Source organism: Pogona vitticeps, chromosome 1 (genome assembly GCF_051106095.1).
Source record: "Pogona vitticeps strain Pit_001003342236 chromosome 1, PviZW2.1, whole genome shotgun sequence".
Lineage (NCBI taxonomy): Eukaryota > Metazoa > Chordata > Lepidosauria > Squamata > Agamidae > Pogona > Pogona vitticeps.
In genome coordinates this window covers 271,590,938-271,614,959 of record NC_135783.1, presented here as the reverse complement: position 1 = coordinate 271,614,959, position 24,022 = coordinate 271,590,938, and the positions used below count along the sequence as shown (strand labels likewise).

Sequence of the window (24,022 nt, the reverse complement as noted above, 5' to 3'; positions counted from 1 at the left end):
ATACATATACAGAACAACATTTCAACAAACCCATATTCATAAACAGTTAAACCACTTTAGCCAATTTACAAAGTCCATCTGGTCGTCTTCACTCTTCTGGTCTTCGGGATAAGGCGTCAGCCACACAGTTCATCGTCCCTTTGACTACCTTAACCTCGAAGTCAAAATCCTGTAACAGCAAGGCCCACCTCATCAGTTTACTATTGTGGGTTTTCATAGTCTTTAACCACCTCAGTGGGGAGTGGTCCGTACAAAGGATAAAATGTCTCCCCCAGATGTATGGCGATAACTTCTGAACCGCATAAACAATGGCGAGACACTCTTTCTCCACGGTAGCTAAGTGTCTCTCTCCTTTCTGAAGCTTTTTACTAAGGTAGGACACTGGATGCTGGTCTCCGTTGTCATCAGCTTGACACAAGACAGCTCCTACCCCGGCGTTGGATGCATCTGTGTACACGATAAACTCTCGGTCGAAGTCTGGGGCACGCAACACTGGATAGTGGATTAGCGCCTCCTTCAACTTCTGGAACGCCTCCTCGCAGTCACTGGTCCATGGGATGTGGTCATCAGTCTTCTTCCTCGTCAGCTCGGTCAGCGGCGCTGCCATCTTGCTGAACCTAGGAATAAATTTCCTATAGTAGCCTATCAGACCAAGAAATGATCTTACTCTTTTCTTGGTATTGGGTTTAGGCCAATCACGTACTGCCTCTACCTTTGCTTCCAGGGGCTTGATTACTCCTCCCCCTACAACATGACCCAAATACTTTATTTCTGGGCTACCCAGCTGGCATTTGCTTGCTTTCACGGTTAGCCCTACCGCACTTAACCTCTGCAGTACTACTTCTAGGTGTCTTAGGTGATCTTCCCAGGTGTTACTGAAGATACCTATGTCATCTATGTAGGCTACTGTAAAATCACTGAGCCCTTGTAAAGTCTGGTCCATCAGCCTTTGGAACGTGGCTGGCGAATTCCTTAGGCCGAAACTGAGGATTCGAAACTCAAATAAACCGAAAGGGCTACAAAAAGCGGTCTTCTCTTGATCTCTAGGATCAATCCTCACCTGCCAAAAACCCTTAACTAGGTCTAATGAAGAGATGTATCGACAACCCCCTATAGTTTCAATCAGGTTGTCCAGTCTGTGCATAGGGTAAGCATCAGGTTTGGTCACAAGGTTTAGTTTCCTATAGTCAACACAGAACCTAACACTTCCATCCGGCTTATCAACCAGAATTATCGGAGCGGACCAAGGGCTAGAAGATGGTACAATGATATTCTCCCTGAGCATTTCATCCAACTCCTTGCGCACCTTGTCGTTATATGGTCCTGTTACTCTGTATGGGGTTACTGCCTGCGGGGGTGCATCTCCAGTATGGATCCTATGCATCACTCCCTTAGCTAACCCAGGCTTGTTTGAAAATACCTTATAATATTTGGTAACTAGCGATTTCAGTTTTCTCTGCTGATCTAGGGTGAGTGCAGGGCTGATTCTCACCTCCTCTGGGTTGTACCTAACTTCACCCCTACCTTCCCAATAAGGCAAGTCATGTTCCTATCAGCAGCTTTCATTGCGAATAAAACTCTCTGTTCCTCCCTATAGTAAGGTTTCAGAGCGTTAACATGAACTACCCTCCTGCCTTGGTGTTCTTCTTCCTCAATAATGTAGTTTAGGTCATTCATTTTTGAAATAATCCTATATGGTCCTGCCCAATTTAATTGTAGCTTGTTCCCTTTGAAAGGTTTTAACCAAAGTACCTCATCTCCAGGGCTAAACTGTCTTTCCCTCGCCTTTTTACCGTACCAGGTTTTCTGTCTAGTTTTCTGTGCATGTAGATTTTCTGAAGCTAACTCTAAATTCCTTTTCAGGTCATTCATTAGCGTGTCTATGTAGGTAACTACATCTTGTGGATCATCTTCTGTGATCTGTTCCCAATTCTGTTTAATTAACTCAAGTGGTCCCTTCACTTTCCTCCCAAATAAAAGTTCAAATGGGCTAAAACCTGTACTGGCTTGTGGCACTGATCTATAAGCGAATAATAGTGATTGCAATTTCTGATCCCAGTTGTTTGGATTTTCTGCCAAGTAAGCTCTGATCATTCTCATTAGGGTCCCATTAAACTTTTCAGTTAACCCATTGCTCTGAGGATGATAGGCGGTAGTTTCTAAATGTTTAATCCCACAGATTTGCCATAATCGTTTCATGAGCTTAGAAGTAAAAGATGCTCCTAAATCTGTTATTATTTCTGAAGCAAAGCCCATCCGAGACATATAACTTACTAAGGCATCAGCTACTGTGTTGGTCTCTATGTTACTTAAGGGAATAGCCTCAGGATATCTAGTGGCATGGTCCACAATAGTGAGAATAAATCTGTTTCCCCTCTTTGTGACCTTAGGCAATGGCCCTACAATGTCCACACCTATGCATTTAAATGGAGTAGAGATCACGGGTAATGGGCATAACTTGGCTTTGGTTCTGTCACGGTTGTTACCCTGTCTCTGGCAAACATTGCATCTTTGGCAGAAGTTTTTAATTTGCTTCCCTATCTCAGGCCAATAAAAGTTTTGTGTGATCCTTTGCTTGGTCTTGTTTACTCCTAAGTGTGCAGCAAATATGTCAGAGTGCCCCCTTTCTAAGATCATCTGGCGATATTTTACAGGCACCACTATCTGACTTCGAATCCCATCTCCCCCTTTTGAGATATTCGTCAGTGTCTCTCTGTATAATATTCCCTGCTTGATGTGGAACCTCTCTGGAGTTTCAGGGGTTAACTGCACTCCTGTCACTTTCTCAAAACAACTTTTTAAAGTAAGATCTTCTTTTTGTTCTTGTGAAAATATACTGCTTTTAGGTAACTCAAGTGTAACTGCTTCTGCTTCTTGTCTACCCTCATTTTCTCTCACCTCCTGAACATCAGTAACTTCTTTAGCTGTCTCTGTTTGGTCTTGTGAACGTGTAAGAACTAACACCCTCTTAACATGTTCAGCCAAGTCTGTTCCCACAAGAACAGCAGCTGGCAGTTGCGAAGAAATCCCCACTCTCCAATTTCCCTGCCATCCTTTATAACGCACAAGAACTTCAGCTACTGGCAAAACGATTAACTCTTCCCCTATTCCTTTGATTGTCAGACTCTCCTGAGGTAATATATACTCCTGGGGTATGATATCAGGATGACACAAGGTCACCTGTGAGCAAGTGTCCCTTAGGGCTAAATAGTTGTGATCAAAAATCCCAATATTATCTCCAGCTGCCTCAAAAAGTTGAGAATTTGTTCTAACCAGAAGACAGTGTTTTATTTCAGCCAGAGGGATACTTTCATCACAGCACTCAGCTGTTGTATCAAGTTGTGCTGGTGTTGCTATGGCAATGGTCCCTTCCAGCGGGGGAGTTCTCTGTTCCTTCTGAACACAATAAACAGCTTTTGGCTTGTTTACACTCATATTCTGAGGTAAATTTTCCTTCCTGTGTTTTAGTTTTTCACAATTTGAGACCAAATGTCCTTTTTCTTGGCAGTAATAACATTTTTTGCTGTTCCAAGAGTATTTCTCATCAAATTTTCCCTTTCCCTCCAAATTTTGAGTTCTCTGTTGTTTCTGCTCTGAGGGCTTCCCTCCAAAATGGCTACCTCCACCCTGCTGGCTCCTAACGTGTCCCTGAGAGAATCTATTATAATTTTCCCCTGTCTTCCTCACATTTTTCCCCTCAGAATATATTGGTTTTCTGATCTGTGTTATAAAATCTGCAATCTCTGTGGCTTATTTCAAGTTTTTAGGCTGCCTTTCCTTGACTTGAAATTTTAATTCCCCCTGTAGAAGAGAATAAAACTGCTCTAGCCCTATAATATCTTTCAATTCTTGAAATGTCTGCACTCCCTCCTGTGCCAACCATTTATCCAAATATCTAGCTAAATTTGCTCCTAACTGTGTGAATGTTTCATCTGGTTTTTTTGGTGAGTGATCTGAATCTTTGCCTAAGCTGTTCAGCATTGATGCCATGACGGGCAAATACAAGCTTTTTATACTCAGAATAATCCTTTATTAACTCAATAGGCATTTCAGCGTACACCTCAGCCAGGCTTCCACTAATTAATGATCTCAAAATTGTCATTTTTTCTGACTCCCTTATAGAAAAATCTGTACACGTTCTCTCATAAAGGGAAAAGAAAATTTCGGGACAATCTCCCTTCTTATAGACTGGAAATTTCTTTAGGTCAGCTTTTGACAATTGACCCTCAACAGTACTTGAATTCATATTGTTATTATTATTTTGATTCATCAACTCAAGTCTGCGTAGCTCAAACGCCATTTTCTCTCTCTGTAATCTCTCTTCCATTTCCATTTTCTCTCTTTCTATTCCTAGTCTTTCCTTCTCCATTTGTGCCTCAATTTCCCTCACTCTCAATTCATGAGCCTGCGCTAACTCAATTCTTCTGAGGTCTGCTAATTCTTCACTTGAAGCCCCTTTCTCCTGAACTGAGAGAATTCTTCCATCCTCCTCACTAAACTGTTCCTCAGAGACAACTGCCTCCTCAAACTGGCTTTGTTCAGTCATTTTTCTCCTTGTCAAGGGCATAATCTTTCACCCAAAAGGTTGTTTTCTACTTTCAAGCCTCAGTTTAAAAGAACACTATTTTTTTCCTCTACTCTGAGTCTGTGAGATATACTGTCGCTGTCCTTTCCAGCACTGACAGATAGAAACAGTAACTGGGCTCCTGCCCCTTTCGCTAGGCCTCTTACTAAACAGAGTGTATTCTCTTTACTCTGTCTCTGGTACCAATCTTAATTCACACAGCTCTGCCTCTCCTCAGGCTCTGCTGTCTAAATGGAGAGTTCCCTCAGCGTTGCTGTCTTTTGGCTTCTGCTCTGTCCCCTCAGAGTTCCACTAAACTCAGGACAGGCCAGCCCCACCACAGCCTCTGCCTTTTGGGTCACTCTTCCCACAAAGATGGTCACCTCAGAGCTTCCCTATCTTAGTCCCCAGTCTGAGTTTCAGCGCCCCTCTACTAGACTTTCTCCCCTTGAGACAAGTCCTAGAAGATCACTCAGACTTCCCTGACTAAAATACCCTTGCTCTGGGCGCGATTCAGCCAAGGCTTCACTGGATCTCTTCGTATCCCACAAGCTGGCACCAAAATTTTGTAACGACCTCCTTCTACCTCACCAAGGAAGGTCGCTACGTCACTCCACTGTTACTCTTCTGGTAGTCTGCCACCAACAATCCCCTGCAATAAGTATCTTCAGGCCGGAATGGATTTCAAACAAAATAACTAAAGTTTATTGATTGGTACATTAAGATTGGTATAACAAATAAATCAGGTAATCACATAAAGAAAGGCTCTAGCTCACACAGACTCATATCTCCACACAATCTGATCACTATCTCATCTCAGCACTCACAGATCCTGATCTGCCCCTCACACACATTCACACCCCTATATATCCCAGCTCCTCCCCCTGATGTCCCGCCTTCCGACCACCATTGGATGTTAACACTCCAGCCTAAACCTTGAAGGACAGGTGACATCATAGCTGTTTGTAACAGTCCACATTCAATTTTCTGTAACTTTCCCTATCTCCCCTGCATTTTGTTTCCCTTCTCTTCTCTGCTATTTCTAAGGCCTCACTGGACAGCTACTTTGCTTTCTTGCATTTCCTTTTCTTTGGGATGGTTTTTGTTGCTGCCTCCTGTACAATGTTACGAGCCTTCATCCATAGTTCTTCAGGCACTCTGTCCACCAAATCGAGTTCCTTAAATCTGTTCTTCAATTCCACTATGTATTCATAAGAGATTTGGTTTAGATTATACCTGAGTAGCCAGTGGTTTTTCCTACTTTCTTCAGTTTAAACTTGAGTTTTGCTATAAGGAGGTGATAATTGGAGCCACAATCAGCTCCAGGTCTTGTTTTTGCTGACTGTATAGAGCTTCTCTATCTTTGGCTGCAGAGAACATGATCAATCTGATTTCGGTATTGCCCATCTGGTGATGTGCATGTGGTGAGTTGCCTCTTGTGTTGTTGGAAAAGAGTGTTTGTGATGACCATCTTGTTCTCTTGACAAAACTCTATTAGCCTTTGCCCTGCTTCGTTTTGAACTCCAAGGCCAAACTTACTTGTTGCTTTTATCTCTTGACTCCCTAATTTAGCATTCCAGTCCCCTATAATGAGAAGAACATCTTTCTTTGGTGTCAGTTCTAGAAGGTGTTGTAAGTCTTCATAGAATTGGTCAGTTTCAGCCTCGTCAGCATTGGTGATTGCTGCATAAACGTGTATTACTGTGATATTGAAAGGTCTGCCTTGTATTCATATTGAAATCACTCTATCATTTTTAGATTATATCCCAGTACAGCTTTTCCTACTCTTTTGTTGTCTATGAGGGCTACTCCATTTCTTCTACGGGTGTCTTCCCCACAATAGTAGCGTCTGAATTGAATTTGCCCATTCCCATCCATTTTAGTTCACTGATGCCCAGGATGTCAATGTTTATTCTTGCCATCTCCTGTTTGACCACACCCAGCTTACCGAGGTTCACAGATCTTACATTCCAGGTTCCTATGCAGTATTTTTCTTTGCAGCATTGGACTTTCCTTTCACTTCAATGCACGTCCACAACTGAGCGTTCTTTCGGCTTTGGCCCAACCACTTCATTAGCTGTGGAGCTACTTGTCTTTGTCCTCCACTCTTCCTCAGTAGCATGTTCCATGCCTTCCGACCTGAGGGGCTCATCTTCCAGTGTCATATTTTTTAGCCTTTTGTTTCTGTCCATGGAGTCTTCTTGGCAAAGATACCGGAGTGGCTTGCCAGTTCCTGCTCCAAGTGGATTGCGTTTAGTCAGAACTCTCCACTATGACCTGTCGATCTTGGGTGTCCCTGCACGGCATAGCCCATAAGCTTCTCTGAATTACTCAAGCCCCTTCACCACGACAAGGCAGCAATCAGTGAAGGGGAATTGAAACTTTGCTTGCATCAATAGCCCCCACTTAAAACTAACCATATTTTTTCCAGGCTTAGAAAGCAAACAAACTGAGGTCAATTTTAAATAAAAGCAAAAGTTTTCAAGTACCTCTTTATGTCTTCTTTGAAATGACAAGACTCAGGCTCTTTCATGCACAATTTAGAACACTGAATCACTGAATCAAATCCCCACTCCTCGAGAAGACAAGAAAGTTTCCAGATGTCTAAATTGGCATCCTTTCTATCAGTTCCCAGTTAACGTTAACGTTCTGGTAAACATTGTGGATTGGACCTTAACAATAATTAAAAAATAAAGACATGATTTTTATAGTTTACTTGACTTTTTGCTAATATTATCACCAATTTGTGTGTGTGTGTGTGTGTGTGTGTAATACAACCATTTCAATGTGGAACTGAACTTAAGGTATTAAAACGGAAAGAATCAAGAAAATATAAGTTGATGGATGTTAGATACTTAAGGCTGAATCCTATGTTCGTCTTACTTAAAGTACAGCCATTATAATCAATAGGATGTTACTTGTCACTAATTAAAATGCCACGTTTCAATGGAATATGTCTAGGTAGAGTGGATTTATTTCTTTGTCTATGTTAGATAAACTTTTTATATGTTAAAGTAATCACAAACAAACAGCCAGACTACCTCTAAAAACAATTAGAAGGAAATTAGATTAACAGGCAGATCTGAAAGCTTAATTGCCAGAAAGCTTTGAATAATGTGCAAATAAATAAGAGGCATAACAAATAAAAGAACAATGAGAAACAGAAGAACAGTTGCACTGGTATGACAGAAGTGTTAACAATGGCCTAAATTCCACCCAACCATATTTTTGCTGTTGAGGAGAAAATTCTACTGGGAACTTGTCATACATTTCCTTCAAAGTGAAGTAATCACAGTAGGCCAACTGTGAGCTCAGTACTGAACTTCTAAAAAGAACAGCGGCTATCACTTGGAAATGCTCTTTCACCCATGCAAATATACCCAGAACGGTTGAATACAATAGAGTGATTATGTATGCAACTAATAATAATCTTCTAAATCATGTTGTATCCTATATAAACTGTTGCAGAAATATCATAACATAGCACCTAAACACTTTCCTTCTCTTCTTCCTGTTCATTATTGTTGAACTCAAAATTGCTATTACTATTCTATTTAGCTGTTTTTAAAACACAGCATCAATTAAAAAGAAAATTGAAATTGCATTAAACTTCTTCAGCCTAGTTTGATGACAGTAAACCATTTGTTAAGAACTTTCTGTTTGAGCTTCAAAATGCAGATATGATGTTTATCCCTTGCTAACATGTTGATAGGAAAAGGAAACTCTATCAATGCCCAAGATCTATTGTAATACTTCTACCCAGTGATCACAGAAGGGGATATAGCATACCAAGATCCGAAATACTGAAGAACTCACTTGTAGGTAGTGATGAATGAAGAAAACCTTATGCTTTTAATATTTTGCTTACTGAAGAATCCCCACCTAACAATCTTCCCTCTTTCTCTCATTTCAAGAAAAGTATACTCTCCTTCTTTGAAAGAAATTGAGTCAATAATGAGACAAATAATTTCAGTAACTATCACTTTTACTTTACCTGTCTCCCTTAATAAGACACGGACCCTGTAACCACTCAACTGAAATGTCAAGTACAGTGGTGCCTCGCACAACGAGCGCACCGTAGAGCGATGAATTCGCTCTACGGTGACGCTTTTGCGATCGCTAAAGCGATCGCACAACGATGGCCCCAATGGGCGAAAATCGCAGAGCGAAGGGCGGTAAGCTGCTCGCTTACCGACCTTCGCTTTGCGACCCGCCGATCAGCTGTTCGGCGGGTCAAAAATGGCCACCGGAACAGCCGAAAGGGGCCGGGGCGCAGCGTTTTCACACCCTTGGTAAGCAAGGGGAGCGCGCGAAAACGCTGCGGAAGCCCCGAAATGGCTGCGCGCAACCATTTCCGGGCTTCCGGCAGCGTTTTCGCGCACTCCCCTTGCTTACCAAGGACGCGAAAACGCTGCGCCCCGGCCCCTTTCGGCTGTTCCGGCGGCCATTTTTGACCCACCGAACAGCTGATGGCAGCCATTTTGGCGCCCTCGTTCTGCGAGGGGAGGGCGCGAAAATGGCTGCCGCCTATGGAGGAACTTCGCTGAACGGTGAGTTTGAAAGCCATAGGAAGCATTTCTATGGCTTTTTCCCTCCCGTACAGCGATGTTTCCCACAGCGAAGGTTAATCCGGAACGGATTAACCTCACTGTGCGGGGCACCACTGTACAAATATGGTAAACACATTCTCCAAGTGTATATTCTCATGCAAGTAAACTCTCAATTCAAGCAAGTTATCAGTGGCTTGAGAGAAGTCCATATACTTTCAGAAGCATACAGAATCCTTGGAAAATCCATAGAGTCCTATGGAGGAAGAAATCTCCAAAACAACCCAAGGGGACCACATGCTCAGGAGTTACTGAATGAAGACTGAGTGATGATGAAGATAGAAAATAACCATGGGTGAATGGAATGAAATGGCCTGTCCTGGACAAAGACAGAGTGGCCTAGTACCCTGGGCTGGAGCATGGTGCAGTGTTAGGATTTTCTTGCAGATGCTTTTCACTAGATTTACTAGAAGGGAGATTTATTAGAATGGAGGCAATAAATGGAATACAGTGGAAGGACCAAATATTTCTGAATGGCATACAGATCTTGTTCTATGTAAATCCTATATAAAATGACCAAATTTGAAATTGAATCTGAAGCTCACACTGAAATAAATCAACTACTCTTCATGTGTCCAATATGTTTTAAAGGTTTGTTGTACTAGATAAACACATGTAAGATATCTTTTAAAACTTCAAATATTTAAATGTTGTTTTTTCCTGTCTAAAAATCTTTCATAAAGAAAATAAAAAATAAATATATTTGAGAGGCAGAGAAAGAGAGCAAGAGCAAAGATGAGTCTGTCAAAGAAGAAACCCCAAACGTATGCAGCAGAAGTCCATATATCCTCTGTTGTCCCTTGAATTAGTGAGGTAAAAATAAATGCTGTCCTCATGCCGATTTGGAATATAAACAGGAGAAAGCAGTATTCAGATAGGTGGAAGCCATCACCAACCTGAGAGGCAGACAGAAACCTACAGGGGTGTTGAACTGTCTCCCACTCTCAATTGGTTTTTCTCAGACTGCTTAAATCACATGGGAAAATCCTTCCTTACCCAATCTAAATGTCAAAATCTGAAAAAGTAGAGATTAAAGGGAAAAATTCTGCTTGAGTTGAGGAGACTAAAATGCGCCAAGACAAACCAGGCTGCAGTGGTAGCCACTGTGCTGGCTCAGGGAAGTGGGGGCAGTTTTCATACCATCTGGACCATCAAAACAGCAGACTCACTTTCCTCTTTGGCTTCTGCCCATGCCATTGTCTTGTTTCTGTCTTCTATACAGAGAGTGACTAACCTGCTTCTGCTCTCACTCTCTGCTTGGTTTCCAGAAACCTACACTGAATGATTTACATTGCATTCAGACTACATTGTCGCTTCCTCCACTATGTTCTACTATTATCCTGATGCTACAATTTAAGGAGAGACTTAAGTGCCCCAGGAAATTCATTTCTGCTTCTGAGGACAAACTACTAAATAATCCTTCAACGATGAGAGGGCAGGCCAAACCAAAGTTTCCTCCCTGATAATCTGAGCATCAAGGAATAAGTTAGCACCAGAGTTTAGAGCATGTGGCCCAAATTAACGGCATCCCCACAAACCAAATCAACTCAAAGAGTCCCCTTATGTCTTCAAGGTGGTGTTAGGAACAATGCTACCAGCTTTTAAACGCAGTTAATAACCCTGAGGTACTCTGCATCTCCATATTCTTCTTATTAAAAAATAAACCATAGAAAGTGCAGAATTTCCTTTTCAATACATCCATTTTTGTAATTTTCAGGAAGTGGCAGCCCTCCCAGGTCCAAAACATTTATTTTGGCCTCACAGTAGCTAAGGGTTTGATCTGACAATAAAACCTACTGTTGTACCGAGTTCTCCATAAAAATATATATCAAATTTTAGCAAACACATGAAGTGTGTGCACGCACAGAACACTGTACCAGGAGAGCAAGTTTTTCTGCTCCTCTGCCAGAGGTCCATTTATTTTGAGGTGGATATACAGTGGTGCCTCGCACAACGATTGCTTCATACAACGATGAATTCACACAGCGATAGCTTTAAAAGGGAAACGGAGATCAAAGAGCCCTTTCCGATCTCCCTTTTCGCTCCTGTAAAAGTATCTTAAACTGTTTGAAGCCTGTTTTAAATGCTTGCAATCATTAGCCCACCTCCTGAAACCTATGCAAACTTAATTTGGTGTTGTTCTGAGTCTTCGTTAATTTTTGGTGTTTTTTTTTCTCTCTCATTGAAAAGCATTGGATGGACGGTCCAATGCTTTTCAATGAGAGAGAGAAAAAATCACCAAAAATTAACGACGATTCAGAACAACACCAAATTAAGTTTGCTTAGGTTTCAGGAGGTGGGCTAATGATTGCAAGCATTTATCTGTTCCAATTGGAACGGATTAACCAGTTTTCAATGCATTCCTATGGGAAATGGTGTTTCACTTAACAATGTTTTCACATAACGATTTTTTAATGGAACCAATTAACATCGTTAAGTAAGGCACCACTTTAGTATCAATTCATATGTGAATGCCCTATCTGCTTTTTAAAAAAATTATGCTATTTGATAGAGCACTAGACCAGATAGCAGGTTTTGTTTTTTTTTTAAAGTGGACTCCCCTGGTCTCCCCTTGCTTGGTCCCTCATCCCCTTGCCCACCCCTTTCCTCATTGCCCCCTCACTAGCTTGCCCTCTTTCATTGCCCCCCACATGCCCAATCAACCCTTTGCCTGCCACTTGGTCCCTCACCCTCCCGATCATGCGTTTGCTTGTTTGCTTGCCCACTCACTCACCCACCTGACCTTCTGCCCCCATCCCATGCCCTCCTAACCATCTAGCTGCCCCTTCACCAAAACAAAACAAAAGGAACTGGTACATCCATGAAAGCCCAGATTATAAATGAGAGACAATGTCTCAGGATGTAGAAAGTAGAAACAAGCTCTTTATTCTGTATTTATTGAGTCGTTAAAAAGCTCTGACTCAACACGTTTCGGCAAAGCCTTCTTCAGGAGTGAGCTTCTTTATATTTTATGTACCTTTCTTTGGTCTATATCAGCTCCAAAACTAATTGGAAGTGTTTGAGAAGTGCCCCTTCACCAGCCTGATCACCCACCTCGCTTGCTCACCCTCTCACCTTTACTCACTCACTTTCCTCCCTCACCCACCTGATCACCCTTTCATCCACCCAATCACTTGCCCTCTCTGTCCCCTCGCTCACTCACCCGTCCACCCCTCAGATCCCTGTCCCTGTACCCTCCCACCCTCAGCCCTTGTCCCTTATTTCCCTTTCTACCCCCTCATTTTCCTCTTCTTCCCTTTCCATTCTCACCACCACCACCCCACCCCAGTGGAGTGAATGCACCTGATCAAAGATGGACACAGTCATGGTGGCAGGGAGGCTGAGGAGGAGGAGGAGGTAGCAGCATGAGGATGCAAAAGTTTTGGATTTGTGCTGAAATCCACATTACTTCAGCCCATATACAAAAAAACAAAAACAGAACCACACCAAGAAATAATGCCTCGTCAGTTTATTCCAGCAGTGGAAACAGTCCATAAGATTCATTTCCCCCAGAGATGACAGTTATTGCACATGATTCCAAATATTAATTAAATAGGAACTTAGCTTGACATTCACTATGATGAAGATGACTAATTTTCCTGAATAAGGAAAGGGAAGGCAACATACATTTTTGTCATAGTCCCCAGTTTCTTAATGGTGTAACTCATAAACCATATGTTTGCATTAGAGATGGGGGTATTCGTATTCATATCCCCCTACAGGTGGAGATAACGAGGGTCTGGCCCCATGGGTCTGGACTGCCCACTCACAATTCCGCCACTGACACAAGCTCGACGAAGCCTTCTTATTGTTGTTTGCAGTGGATTAGCCACTCTGACCTGGCAGAGAGGCTTGTCATCCCGCTTTCTGCCAGGACTGGCTAATCCATTGCAGACAATGGAGTGATAAGAAGGTTCCATCGAGCTCATGTCAGCAGCAGAATTGTGAGTGGACAATCGTTACCCTTATTATCTCCACCTATGGGGGGATATTTGTATACAAATACAAATACTCCCCCATCTCTAGTCTGCACTATCCCTTATCAATGACAGGCTAGCCTAGATGGAAAACTCTAAAATGAATACAGCAAAAAGTGGAGAGAAAAAAGAGGATATCCTTTGCTATCCTTGACTTGATTCTGACCAACAGAGATGACTTGGGGGGGGAGTGGCAGTAAGGGGAGCTCTAGGCAAGAGTGACCATGTCCTTCTAGAATTCTTGATTTAAAAGGAAACTAAAGCAGAGTGTAGCCGCACACTTCTGCTGGATTTTAAAAAAGCCAATTTTAATAATCTCAGAACAAGGATAAGTAAGGTCCCATGGCAGGAGATCCTAACAAAAAAAGGAGTCCAAGAAGGGTGGCTTCTAAAAAATGAAATTCTAAAGGCATAACTACAAACAATTCCAGCAAGAAAACAAGGGGTGAGGTAGCAAATAAAGGCCAGTGTGGCTTCACAAAAAGCTCAAATAGTACATGTACAGGAAGTGGAAAAAGGCCAGGCCATCACGGATGAGTACAGACAAGTAGCAAAGAAATGCAGGGATGGCATTAGGAGGGCAAAAGCTGAGAATGAGCTGAGGTTAGCTAGAGACACTAAAAGGAATAAAAAAGCATTCTTCAGGTATGTGAGTAGCAAAAGGCAAACAAAAGACATAGTGGCACAGCTCTGCAATGGAGATGGAAAAATGATAACAGAGGACAAAGAAAAGGCAGAGGTTCTCAATTCCTATTTTAGTTCAGTCTCTTCCCATAAGACAGACTATGAACTTCCAAACAAATTGGAAGTGCAAGTGGGGGGGGGGGGGACAGGATTGCAGCTGGAGATTGATAAACCAATAGTCAAGGAATACCTTACCACCTTGAACAAGTTCAAATCTCCAGGGCCCGATGAACTGCATCTAAGAATACTGAAGGAAGTGGTTGAAGAACTCTCAGAACCACTATCCATTATTTTCTTGAAATCACGGGAAACGAGGGGGGGTGCCAGAGGATTGCAGGATGGCCAATGTTGTCCTTATCTTCAAAAAGGGCAAAAAAAATGGAACCTGAGAACTATGGTCCAGTCAGTCTGACATCAATCCCAGGCAAAATCCTGGAACAGATTGTAAAGCGGTCATTGTGCAAGCACCTAGAAAACAATGCAGTAATAACTAAAAGCCATCACAGACTTGTCAAGAACAAATCCTGCCAAACTGAATTGATCTCGTTTTTTGATGAAGTCACCTCCCTGACTGAGGGAATGCTGTAGATGTAGTATATCTTGACTTCAGCAAAGCTTTTGACAAAATGCCACATGATATCCTGATTAGCAAGCTAACTAGGTGTGGGCTGGATAGATCAACTGTCAGGTGGATACACAATTGGCTACAGAATTGTACTCAGAGGGTGATGATTAATTGGTCCTTCTCTAACTGGGAGGAAGTAACAAGTGGGCGACCCCAAGGCTCAGTCCTGTGACCAGTGCTCTTCAGTATTTTTATTAATGACTTGGATGAGGGAGTGCAGGGGATGCTTGCCAAATTTGCAGATGATACAACATTGGGTGGAATAGCTAATACCCTAGAAGACAGAAACAAAATTCAAAATGACCTTGATAGGATGGAGCACTGAGCCGAAAGCAATAGAATTAAATTTAACAGGAATAAGTGCGAAGTACTGCACCTCGGAAAAAGAAACCAATTGCACGGTTATGAGATGGGGGAAACCTGGCTCAGCAAAACTATGAGCGAGAAGGATCTTGGAATTGTCGTAGATCACAAGCTAAATATGAGCCAACAGTGAGATGTGACTCCAAAAAAGGCAAATGCTATTTTAGGCTGCATTAATAGTACAGTTTTCAAATCCCGCAATGTGTTAGTCCCCCTTTATTCAGCACTGGTTAGGCTTCACCTTGAGTATTGTGTCCAATTCTGGACACCACATTTCAAGAAGGATGCTTATAAATTGAAACAAGTTCAGAGGAGGGCGACATGGATGATCAAGGATCTGGAAACCAAGCCCTATGAGAAAAGGCAGAAATAATTGGGCATGTTTAGTCTTCAGAAAAGAAGACTGAGGGGTGAAAAGATACTTTTCAAATACTTGAAAGGCTGTCATACAGAGGAGGGGCGAGATCTGTTCTCGATCATCCCAGAATGCAGGACACGCAACAATGGGCTCAAGTTAAAGGAAGCCAGATTTTGGTTGAATATCAGGAAAACCCTCCTAACTGTTAGAGCAGTACGACAGTGGAACCAGTTACCTTGGGAGTTGGTGAGTGCCCCAACATTGGAGGCATTCAAGAAAAACTTAGATAATCACCTGGCAGATATGCTTTGATTGATGGCATTGTAGGCCCTTCCCAACGTCACTTTTCTATGATTCTATGATGGAAACATTTTTTTTAGCATTGAGTTCTTTATTATGAATCAAAATACAGCAAACTTTCCTGGAGCAGCAGCAAACAGGCTAAAGCCTTGGGCAAAAGTAATTTGATTGAAAACTAGAGTTAATTAAAGAAGCTGGTAGCAATCAAAGCTTGAGACAGGAAACACTGAATCAGTACACTGTGAACTGTGGCAGGAATTTGTGTATACACTTAAAAGCTGACAGAAACAAATCATAGGTAAAATAACCATAGCAGAATTATTTAATGTCGACATTTCAGTATCTCTAAACCATATATTGTACAAATAAAAATGCATGCCTATCAAATGAACAATTTCCCTATGTCTCACATGGATATATAATATATTGTTCAGACTTGCAATAAACTTTCTGCATTGTGAACATTCTCATGGTACATGCATGATTACTTCATTAGTCACATGCATTTACTTTTATCAGGAGCCTCTTTGATTTTTCTCAGCTAAAATGTATGCATGTTCCTGCACTTGTCCATTCAAGACTTGTTATTGAGCTTTCTAGGGGAAACCCATGCTTATTCTAGTGTTTCTAAAATGCTCCTTTAAATGAACTATCTTTCTTGACTAGCACGAGTGTAAAAATGAAGCAAAAATAAACTTTTAAAGTACATTTTTGCCTACAATGTATGGAAAAGTATACTTCTTAATATTATTCTTAATGAATTACATTTATATGAAACTTAATATGTCAATTAAAATATAAATTCACATGATAATCTAAAAACATGGTAGTTTGTGAACTATGTCTCAGAATGTGAAAGTTTTCAACAAACAAAACCATCAACTCCCCTAATTTACTTAGAATAAAGCATTCACAAGAACTTCTTACTCATGAAATGTTAATAGTTTTATAAATAGGTTCCAAGCCATTTACACAGCATTTTAGTTTTCAAAGATTGCTTAGAAACACTACACAACCAGTTCCTTACATCAAAAGTCATGTTTGGCTTTTCTTAAACAGAATCCCTCCATACCATATGAAAAACCAAGCTAAAGACCTTCTAGAGCATTTTGTGATAAGGAGTAATAGTGAATGCCAAAACACCAAAAATTGTAATGGACCAATCTTTGACTTTCCTTAACCCTTCTCATTGGATTCTGCCCATTTTTACACTAATCATTACAACTTTGTAGAGATTAGCAATATTATCTGCACACTGTAGATACAATGTTGTGAGCCATCCAGAATAGTGCCATGCACTGAGGTGATGAATGAATGAATGAATGAATGAATGAATGAATGAATGAATGAATGAATGAATGAATAAGCTGAGGTATCAAGTTAAAGGAACTTGCATAATGATACCTAGTGAGTCTGTGTTGGAAGTCAGATCTGAACAAGGATTATTAGCCATTACACTGCAGTAGTTTGGTAGATATTTACTGCAGGATGGCTAAAGTTTAAAAAATTATATAATGAGCATACTTTGCTTCATCTATAAAGAAATCAATCTGCAAATCAGTACCTCCACCTTTGGTTTGTTCAACCAATTTACATCCAAACAATATATTACTCTTGTAAGTAATGACTTATCAATATTTTACTGTTTGCAAAGAGCATTTACTGGGTTCTGTGCAATGTAACATTAGCAAAAACAAGTCCAAGAGATGGTGCCTGAATGTCATACAAGTAGTAGTGGAATAATTTAAGCAAATAATACTTAGCTGAATAAAATTATAATGAATCGGGTAAATACAATGAGCTATCCAAGCAGAAACTAAGGTTTCCATTAACCACTTGCACAATGAAGAAAATGGGATTTCTAAAAGAGCTGGAAACCAGTGCTAGGAGACTGACACAACTGCGTACACATATGTGTGTCTGGGTTGTATGCTGTAGTAACAGGCTCTGAATAATATTTTACACATACAATTACAAAACAATACCAATTTACAATTGCTAGAAATGTTATTTATAGACTACATTAAAATCACCTGAGATAAATCCATTGTCCCATTAAATGTACATGCCAGACTGTTAAAAGACCTACTGAATGTTCTTGGTAGGTCTTCTATGCTTATCAGTCACTTTTTCCTGTAATAGTTACCCTAGCAGACCCTTTCTAATGGACACACAATATGTTACACTGTGCCCAACCTCACCTACTTTTTCTTTTCTCAAAAGACAAGGCACATCTGCCACCTGCTCTAGTTTGAGTCCCAGAAACAACTGTCGAGCAGCAAAAAGATTGATTATCAGTCAAATACTATTGCCGTACACCAGATTTTGGTAGCTTGGTAGCTTTAAGCTTGCTGATCCAGCAAGAGTTAGTGTGAAATTTTCAGCAATGTCTGCCAACATTTTGGTGCTAAAGGAACAGCAGTGCATGTCATGATGAAACGCAGCCAAAAGACGCAGACAAAGCAGAGAAGTTTTTGTTGGGCTCAAATGCAGTAAAGGCGAAGAAAGAAAGATACGTAAATATCCTGGAAAATTATTAGTGATACCTTACATAAATCTATTGCAATGGATATTAAAAATGATTGTAATACAGTAGTAGATTTAGCCCCTCAGTTCCTAACATATGAGACAAAGTTGATGCCGATTATCACAGTATATTGCAAACATCAAAATAAAAGATAACTGATGATCAAAACAAGAGGTAAGTCATTGGTCAGAAAAGAATTCAGGGGAAATGACAAAGGGGTTTTAGATAAATTTAATCTCCCCTCACTGAGTTAATAGACTAAAATGTATTCAATAGATCATTTGGACTGTATTCAAGAAGACTGTCGTATCATCTGTAATACTGCACTATATGCATAATTCATGAGTTAGGGTTACTTACAGATATAATTTCTTCAACGGCTTTGCAGAAATATGTATTAAATGAGCCAATTAGTGGATTAAAGATAAATATTCCCATAAATTTAGAAATCCATATAATATACCTCTTTTTTTTAAAAAAGATTTTTTTAATGGTATTTGAGAAACAATCATTCTTGTGGTTCCTTTTTACATGAAGTAGTTACTGCTCTGGAGCACAATTTGTGCTTCTTAGAGCTATGCATTTCTTTATTAGAAATGCAACTTTTTAAAATCCTGGTCTTTCAGTTTTCAGTGCTCAAAAAAATAAAAAAAAAACCACAGTCTTAATGTGAGGTTTACAGCATGCATGATGAATGTCTGTTACTTTTCATCAACATTAAAATGACGATTTCAGAAAATTTAAAAAGGTAGTACACATGGAGCAAAGAGCGCAGGAACATGTTCTGTTAAAATACTGTTTTACCTTTCTCCTGTAAAATACCCTTATTTGGATAATAAAACAAGGTCAATTACATAATTTTTAATTCCTTAGATACCATTCAAGGCAAAGCAGTGCTTTTGAGAGGCTTAATAGTATGGTATTACAGGTTGACTTTGTTCATTCCAGAATTACTAGACTAATATTTTAATTCAATTATATTCTTATTATAAGATCTAACTATATTATGACGTTGTTTATCAATAACAATTTTTAAAATCATATAACACTTCAATCAAGCAGAACATTGGAACTGGTCAAAATCCATATGCAACAAATGTGACTGTAATAAAGATAATTCTGTATTTTATTTTCAAGGGCACCTGAAAAGAAATTCCAAAAGTTAGGGACCTCAGACAACATATTCACATATTTTACTGGAAAAGATTGCTTTAAAAGAATGCTAGAAAAGGTGCACGTATAAATTCAAATGGAACTCCAAAATTAATATTCTACATTGTTGAATAAATAGTATGATAATGATTCTAATCCTTTGTCTTAGTAAAGGTTAAATGACTAAATTAATAAAGCACTCTAACTCTGAACTATTATTTTTGCTAGTGTAATAAGCCTAATGAATTGTGTCTGTTAGATGTCAGTGAAACTAAACAGTAAATTCAATAATCTCTGATTTAATTTATTATATTTTCACCATTTAACCTCCTGCAGGCTCCCTAATGTCTATTCAGATCTATATTAAATTAAGCACCAATGCTAATGAAGGGCAATAAACGTGGCTGTCAGTAGATTTTTCTTTCATTAAGCACATTATCTTCTTACTGAGCTGTAATGAGTAAACATTAGTTTTGTTAAACCATGCAAAAAGACAGGATGAAAATAATTTTTAATTGCACCCCTCAAGCCACTGACTCTGGCTTTTTTTTTACCTTTGATTTTTTTGAATGGATTTGAAAAGGGCTCTCCAGTTGAAATATAAACGTCAGCATCATGGGGTATGTCTCTAGCATCCAGTGCTTCGGTGCCGTCTGCCAAGAAGACTCGTCTTGCAGCCGTATTCAGCTTCAGCTTTTCAGTGCTCTCCTCTAGCAGCTATTAAAAAAAGGTAAGAAAATTTCAGACAAAAATGTGTTTATCTTAATTTCCACATATTAAGAATCAAAATAGTGATAAACTGATTTCCCCAAACACAATGTAAGTGCGTCAAAATGCCAAACACTAGCTATCAATGTTATGGCTTAATCATTGTTTAAATTATGTGAAAAAGGTTCACATTTTCACTACAACTTATGGCTTCTGTACTACATGATATTAAGTCAAGTGACTATGCAACAACTATGTTTATGCTTGACAAATGTTAAGCAGTTTATTTCACTGCAGTTTGAAAATGATGGGCTAAATCTAGCATTTGTCCTCAGAAATTATACACTGGAACATATGGTAATTGTTAGTAATAAGTAATAAGTCTTCTACATTCTAGCAGATGTATCTGTAGATACGATTAATATTGGAATTATCCAAATAAATACCACTGCCTACAAAAGAAATCTATACTTACGAGTTTAATGGAAGGTGGCACAGCAATTTTAGCAAATACATTTACTATTCCATTTTTATAAGCAGTCACTCTGAGTATCTGTGGTTGTCGTCTAAAAATGTGGGGTACTTCAGAGGCCTTCTGTGCCAAGTGTAATTTTGGGGAAGAAAACATTTGAAATCTGTTGCAAAACAATTCCAATATAGTTAAATTAGGTTGGAATTACTAATTTTCATCTGCTTGTACTAAATTTACATTTCAGTAATTATTCAGCTTACCATTTGTACTTTGAAACAAAATTAAAATAATATTTTTCTTCAAAACATGTACAGACTGACTAAAATTCAAAATATTAAAGCATCTTCTGGTATTGTCTTATTGTTATTTGCTTCATTAGAAAGAATTACTGTTAGTGATGTTGGGTAACCAACAATTTTTACGACATAAACAGATATACACTCCCATCTTAGTCATAGTGGAAGTAAAACTGTTCTCACTGAGACTTACTTGCATGGACAGGATTGCAGTGTTAGTTTCACTAAACTCAAATGTTAATTACAAGAAGAAAAGGCCAGGCTTATTTATCTATTATCACCAGTGGAAATTCAGTTCTAACATGTTAGTCAATAAGCCTTTCTGCTTGATCAACTTTTGTAATTAAAGTGAGCAACTTGTTTGCATTTTGTTACCTTTTAGGATTTAGCTTTTTTGTGTGTGATGTTAAAGGAACTGAATGCCCTTGCTGTTTTGTTTTGTGTTTTTTAATGGAGAAAGGTCCATATAGCAACATAGCTAAATTCTGCAACAAGACAAATCTTACCATGTTTGAGGCCTAGGTGTTACAGTAATGCAGTGGGATCAAAGATCGTGCAAATAACATGCAAAGGATCAAATGTGTTTGGGATAAAATTTAATGATGTGGAAGGAAGCTCTCTCAGTAGTGCATGTTATACGAAATCAACCCCCAATGATTTGAGTAGAACTAACTTCTACAATGTGACTATATTCTAAAAGGATTTGTACATGCCTCTCTCTACTACTGCTTACTGTGCTCTACTGTATAATCTGAAACATCAAAATTTTCTAAGATGTACTTCAGAGAAGAGAAAAAGTATGCAAACGGCATGAAAATTTTCATTTGCCAGAAATACACAACAAGGCTTTTTATTACTAATAAAATATTTTAATACATAGTAATCCACATGTGCCTTGTATACTTTTTCACATATCTAAAAGCTTTCCACATGAAATATCTATTACATTGTTAAAACAACAACAACAACAACACACCTCTGACTGACTAAAATGTCAGTCCTAAACACACCAGAAACCTTCTAATTCAGGAGGTTTAGGATAGTGTTGCAGTATTATTAGGTGCCATAAATCCAAGCAAATTGTACACTGCTTTTACTGGAAGTTTAAGGCTGTCAATTGAATCATCACTGAATCAGTTGAAAGGGGATAGAGGAGTAACAGTCATAGTTAAAAGGAACATGGAACAGCTTTGATTACCTTAGTTGACCTGGTAGAGCACTGACAGGTCTGTTTCTCTTGGATGGTGATATAAGGCCAAAATTATTTGTAGTGTTTGATTTGTAGCTGACTAGTTCTGATATTCTATCACTTCTCTGAACTGATTCTGTTTGATGTGCGGAACCATCCTGAAGTCCTGACCTTCTTGATACCACTGATGATTGCAGAGGACTCTTGTGGCCATGTAGATGTTCTTTTTGTTTTTCTTCTGTTTTTTTAGTTCTCACTGTATAAGGGGAAATGTATCTTCTGCAAGAAAAACAGGAGACAAAAATAGCCTTGTATTTCAGTGGGGTTAATGTAATGTGTGTAAAATACGGTTATGCACTCATGCCTGAAAAAATTTCATTAGGACAAATGGACAACTTAGAGGGAAAGGAACAAGTGAAGGATTAAGAAATATTTACAACATCATCAAAAAAGATTTTCAAAGCACATTCAATATGTTTTTAAGAACACCTTGTTGTGGTTAAACTCTTAGATAAACAGTGCTGCCCCACAAGACAATGTTAATTCATTCAATTGAAATCACTGTTTTGCGAAAACATCGTCTTGCGAAAAGCATTTCCCCATTGGAATGCATTGAAATCTGTTTAATGCATTCCAATGGGGAAAAATCGTCGTCGTCCAGTGAAAATCGCCCATAGGAAAGCCCTTTTGCGAAGTGCCGATCAGATGTAAAATCGCTGTCTTGCGAAAAATGGAAGCACCGATCAGCTGTAAAAATTGTCATCTTGTGGAAAATGGTCTGCGAAGCACAGACCAAATCATCGTCCAGCAAAATCCCCCGTAGGAAAAACCGTTTTGCGAATCGCTATAGCGATCGCAAAAAGTCACCGTCCTGCAGATTACCTGTTTTGCCGGGTAATCGTCTAGCGGGGCACCACTGTAGTTCTTTTTATCACTGAAATGTGGGTGTAGTGGTGTAACAGAGAAAGAAGTGCAGTTAATCTTTAACTCATTGCAAATTCACTGGCTCAGTTTAACAATAACACAAAGACTATATACTGAAATATTCTAATAACTACAAACAATTAAAACACAGAATACAAAAGATTCTGATAAACTCCAGAGTAAACTACTGCAGTATGCCATATGTGGGCTTGTGTGGGAAGACTATACAGAATGTCCTTTCTTGGATGTTTACCTTAATATAGTGAAGAAATCTGAGTGTGTCAGAGAAACTGAGAGCAAAGTCTGGACTTCTAACAGGGTTATTGCAAGGCATAATGGTCAAAGCTGAGACACCAGAGTAGGATGCAACCATCCTCTTCAGGATTAATGGTCACATCAGCGGAAGATAATTGATAGTTCTGATAGTGATGGGGCAGAGAAACTCCTGGATAGCAGTTATTGGGCAGCAGCAGTAGAGGAAAGTGATGTTCGTGAAGGATCTTTCACAGACAATGGCAGTGTTACTCAAGCTAATTCTTGTTAGCACTGTACAGAAGGGAGCAATGGTGAAACTCGTCTGAATATTTCTTATCCTGAAAACTCTATGATGAGCCAATTTAAAATGAAACAAGAAATGGTGCTGGAAGATGAGACTCCCAGGTCAGAAGGCATTTAAATTGTCTACTTAGGAAAAGACAAGTGCTGTCATTAACAAAGCAAGTAGATTAAATCATCTAGTCAGCTAGTATACACAAAGGTGAAAGGAAAGTCTGATCCAATTGAAACACTGAACATGAGAAGCATGAACTAAGGTAAACTGAATATAGAAACAATAAAGCAAGAAACAGAACATTTAAATACTGCAGTGCTTGTGAGTGAACTAATCAGGAATAGGAAGCATTTTGCTATGGCAATAACAACACCAGAAGAAACAGTGTGGCTCTAATGCTGAGACAAGATACAGCACAAGAAGTTGGAGTCTATAATGAAAGATCTGACTGAAAAGGATCAATCAAACCTCTTGCCTATCCACATTACCATTATTCAACTCTAGGATCCAACTACAGATGCTAAAGAAAAAGTAATGAAAAGCTTCTGTGCAAGCATCCAGAAGGAAATTGATCATAAATCAAAGCAAGATGTCCACAGGTAATTGCAATGCAAAAGTAGGAAACAAAACAGAATCAAACATTATTGGAAAATCTGGCCTAGAAGCCAGAAACAAAATATGAAAATGACTCACAGAATTCTGTGAAGCCAATGATCTGTTTATTGT

General features: G+C 39.4%; 1 protein-coding gene across 5 annotated transcripts in view; it reads right to left on the bottom strand.

Moving 5' to 3' along the window:
* Window positions 1-24,022, bottom strand: part of DCDC1 (doublecortin domain containing 1) — a 443,661-nt gene that overhangs the window by 389,498 nt on the left and 30,141 nt on the right. For all 5 annotated transcript variants that reach the window (XM_072985843.2, XM_078384021.1, XM_072985844.2 and 2 more), the window contains exons 4-6: window positions 21,832-22,101; window positions 20,341-20,500; window positions 19,712-19,874 (exon numbers count right to left, since the gene is read on the bottom strand). In XM_072985843.2, the coding sequence (XP_072841944.2) occupies window positions 19,712-19,874; window positions 20,341-20,500; window positions 21,832-22,101 (593 nt within the window). The remainder of the gene's footprint in view (window positions 1-19,711; window positions 19,875-20,340; window positions 20,501-21,831; window positions 22,102-24,022) is intronic.